This window comes from Eschscholzia californica, unplaced genomic scaffold, assembly GCF_041429995.1.
Source record: "Eschscholzia californica isolate CP2 unplaced genomic scaffold, dmEscCali1.0.p SCAF_3, whole genome shotgun sequence".
In the NCBI taxonomy this organism is placed as follows: domain Eukaryota; kingdom Viridiplantae; phylum Streptophyta; class Magnoliopsida; order Ranunculales; family Papaveraceae; genus Eschscholzia; species Eschscholzia californica.
Genome location: NW_028238420.1, coordinates 4,440,614 through 4,443,684, shown reverse-complemented (window position 1 = coordinate 4,443,684; position 3,071 = coordinate 4,440,614). Strand labels below are relative to the sequence as shown.

At 36.3% G+C, this 3,071-nt stretch overlaps 1 protein-coding gene across 1 annotated transcript; it reads right to left on the bottom strand.

The window, feature by feature from the left end:
- Positions 1-1,161: 1,161 nt before the first annotated feature.
- LOC147547833 (uncharacterized) lies at positions 1,162-1,911 on the bottom strand. The gene has a single exon (XM_086667957.1). The coding sequence runs from the start codon at positions 1,909-1,911 to the stop codon at positions 1,162-1,164; it is 750 nt and encodes a 249-aa protein (XP_086524083.1).
- Between the last annotated feature and the right edge of the window lie 1,160 nt (positions 1,912-3,071).

The window sequence follows — 3,071 nt, the reverse complement described above, 5'->3', positions numbered from 1 at the left end:
TGATCGATGATATTTTCCTCATAGAACCGAAAGAGGAATGACCTCATCAAAATTTTGGTACAATTTATTTTATTTAAAGAATACTTCGTAAAGTCAGGCGAGAATACCTCTTCGAAGTTTAATCCCCCTTATGAGTAAAGTCATTGACGACTAGACGTGCTTTATATCTTTCGATGTTACCTTTTGAGTCTTTTTGGTTTCGTAAATTCATTTACTACCAATTGATCTCACCCTAGAGGTAACTCGACAAGATCCTAATGTTAATGTCGTCCATAGACTTCAACTCTCCTTTCATGACCTCAATCCAGTCATCAAATTTTTTTTGAGCCCATTTTGACTTCACTAGGAGAAGTTAAATACTTCAAACCTTAAGTCATAATTGTGCTCATTAAGATAGACAACAAAGTCATAGTGGATCTTCTAAGTGTTTCCTTAATTCAAGGTCGTTAATGTCAACCATAATCTCTCTAGCTATTCCTCTGTTTCTTTTAGAGGTTCTTTATTAACTAGTACGAGAAAAGGTTGTTCACTAAATGTGGGATTAACCAACATGGTTGTATCTGATTAAATACTTTAATTCACAGGCTGAACAATAATTATATCAAAAAAAATTTAGTTATTGTCAGTCGTGACTTTAAGACGAATATTTGCATACTCATCTTCAAACACAATCTCTTTATTTTGATTACTCCCACTGTAATTAACATCCTCGACGAACATGAGTTTCTTGATTAAAAGAAGGGTTGTTTGAGCGATCAAACTGCTTCCAGTAAAGGTATTCCTAATGCCATGAGTCATTATTGAAGCAGACAAGACAATGTTTGTCATTTCACGATACCTAAGGGAATGAACCCCAAATATCTTTGCCTGACTCCACATTCGCCTTTATGGTGTTTGATCATATATCTTTAATCAATTTAAGTACTATAATCCACAATATTAGAATTTAAAGAAACACTAAATGATCTATTTCAATTGAACAATTAAAACCAAATTTGTCCAAAAGGAAATAGAAATTAGTTCCGTCTGAATGACGGTACATGAAAAGTTTCTTCTAAATTCAAATAACAATCAGTACATAATTGAACAACAAATAAAACAAACACCGATTGCTTCCACTGCAAGGTTGTTCTACAGCCCACAAAGATGTATCTTTCGCCATCAATCGGCTTTCAATAGTGGAGGCAAACCTTTCTTAGCACGCCAAGCGGCGTATTCATAACACATTTTCTTCACGATACCAGTCCTTTTGCAAAAGAAACAGGAATGCCTTGAATCCAAATTTCTTTTGCCTTTGACTTGTGAAGTTATTGTGTTTGCTATACCTTTATCCTTCTTTTGCTTATCCAGCCTTTTTACTCCTGAAGTTGATGCTAGGTGAGCACTTTCTGTCTTTTCCTGGTTAATCTTATCTTCTTCCTGAACACAATGTGCAATGAGCTCATTCAAGCTCCACTTCTCCTTTTGAGAATTATAGGAGATCTTAAGTGTGTTATACTGAACAGGAACAGATATGAGGACCAAATGAACAAGTATGTCTTCAGACAATACAAGTCTTAGTTCCCTGAGTTTGGTCACCAGGTTAGACATATTCATAATGTACTCCCGTATGTTCCCCTTACCGTTATACCGCATGGTGACAAGCTTAGATAATACAGTGCTTGTCTCCACTTTCCCACTCGCTGAAAAGCGATCAAAGAGTTGCTTGAGGAACTCCTTAGCACTCGCCTTAGTCAGTCCACTGCTTATCGAGTCTGGAATTGAGTTTTGCATGATCATCAGGCTCATCCGATCAGATCTCTCCCATTTTTCCATAGCAACCTTCTGTTCAGTAGTACTTAAGCTGGACAGAGGCATTGGGCGATCCATCCTAAAAGCAATGTCAAGATCCATGCAACCAAGCACAGTCATCACGTGCTTCTTTCATTTCTTAAAGTTAATGCCGTTAAGCACCGGAATGTTGTTTATGTTGGCAGATATAGATGATACTAAATACAAAAGACAATAAAACACACAGGCTCATATTAGAGTTCAATAAAATCATGCATAAAAATTAGCAATTAACCAAATATTGCAATTTGTGGGCCCATTTCAAGATATCAAGTGTAACATTACTATCTAGTCTTTGGACAGAGATAATAACTTACTAGTGATACTCTCTGATATTGATACAAGATCTGCCAAGTGTTATGCCTTTCTTTGGACCGACACAATACTCGCATGACACCTAAATATATCACATATCTTAGTCATAAGGCAATTTAAGGCTTCCCTTAGACCTGTCAAAGTAACCTTCCTTTGGGCCGATCACTTCACATGGACTAAGACATGTTTATCTACACCAACTATGGTATTTTACCCGACAGAGGTCACTTTGGCGACATGTCAGTTCAATCCCATAATTAATGCAATAACCATCTAAGTTCTTGACAAAAATTAAAATCATAATATTTTGTGCAAGATTAATCAATAGCCTAACCTTATGTTTAATGATTATTGACATATAATCACTTAATCATGTTTCTTATTACTTATTAAGCATATATCAACATAGATATTATATCCACTAAAGGTTGATAATCCAAAGTACACATATGCATGAAATCATCGTCAAATTACCATAATTAACGTTGATAATCCAAAGTACACATATGCATTAAACCAAAAATCATATGTGCATTATTTAGTAGCAGAAACATGTTGTGGTGCCTTCAAACACCCAATTAAGGCACTCAACAATAACTCACAATTCATGCATTACAAATAAAACAAGTGCATTGACGTGAGATACATACATTACTCCAAAATGAGTAATTGGAAGTCTACAAGTGCCCAAATATGATGTTGTATGCATCCAAGATTTCTGTTATGAGCACCCAAACTAACTGCTAAAGGCACCCGAAACGATCAGCACCAGGTGTTACAGGCGCCCCAAAACTATAGGCACCCTACAATTGCTATAGGCACCCAACCTGTGGGATAAATCCACACAACACTCTATTGCTATAGGCACCATGTGAATGCTATAGGCACCCTGCGAATGCTATAGGCACCCAACCAGTGCTATTAGC

Excerpts from the sequence above, each read along its gene's own strand:
- LOC147547833 (XM_086667957.1), bottom strand. The coding sequence starts at position 1,911 with ATGACTGTGCTTGGTTGCATGGATCTTGACATTGCTTTTAGGATGGAT.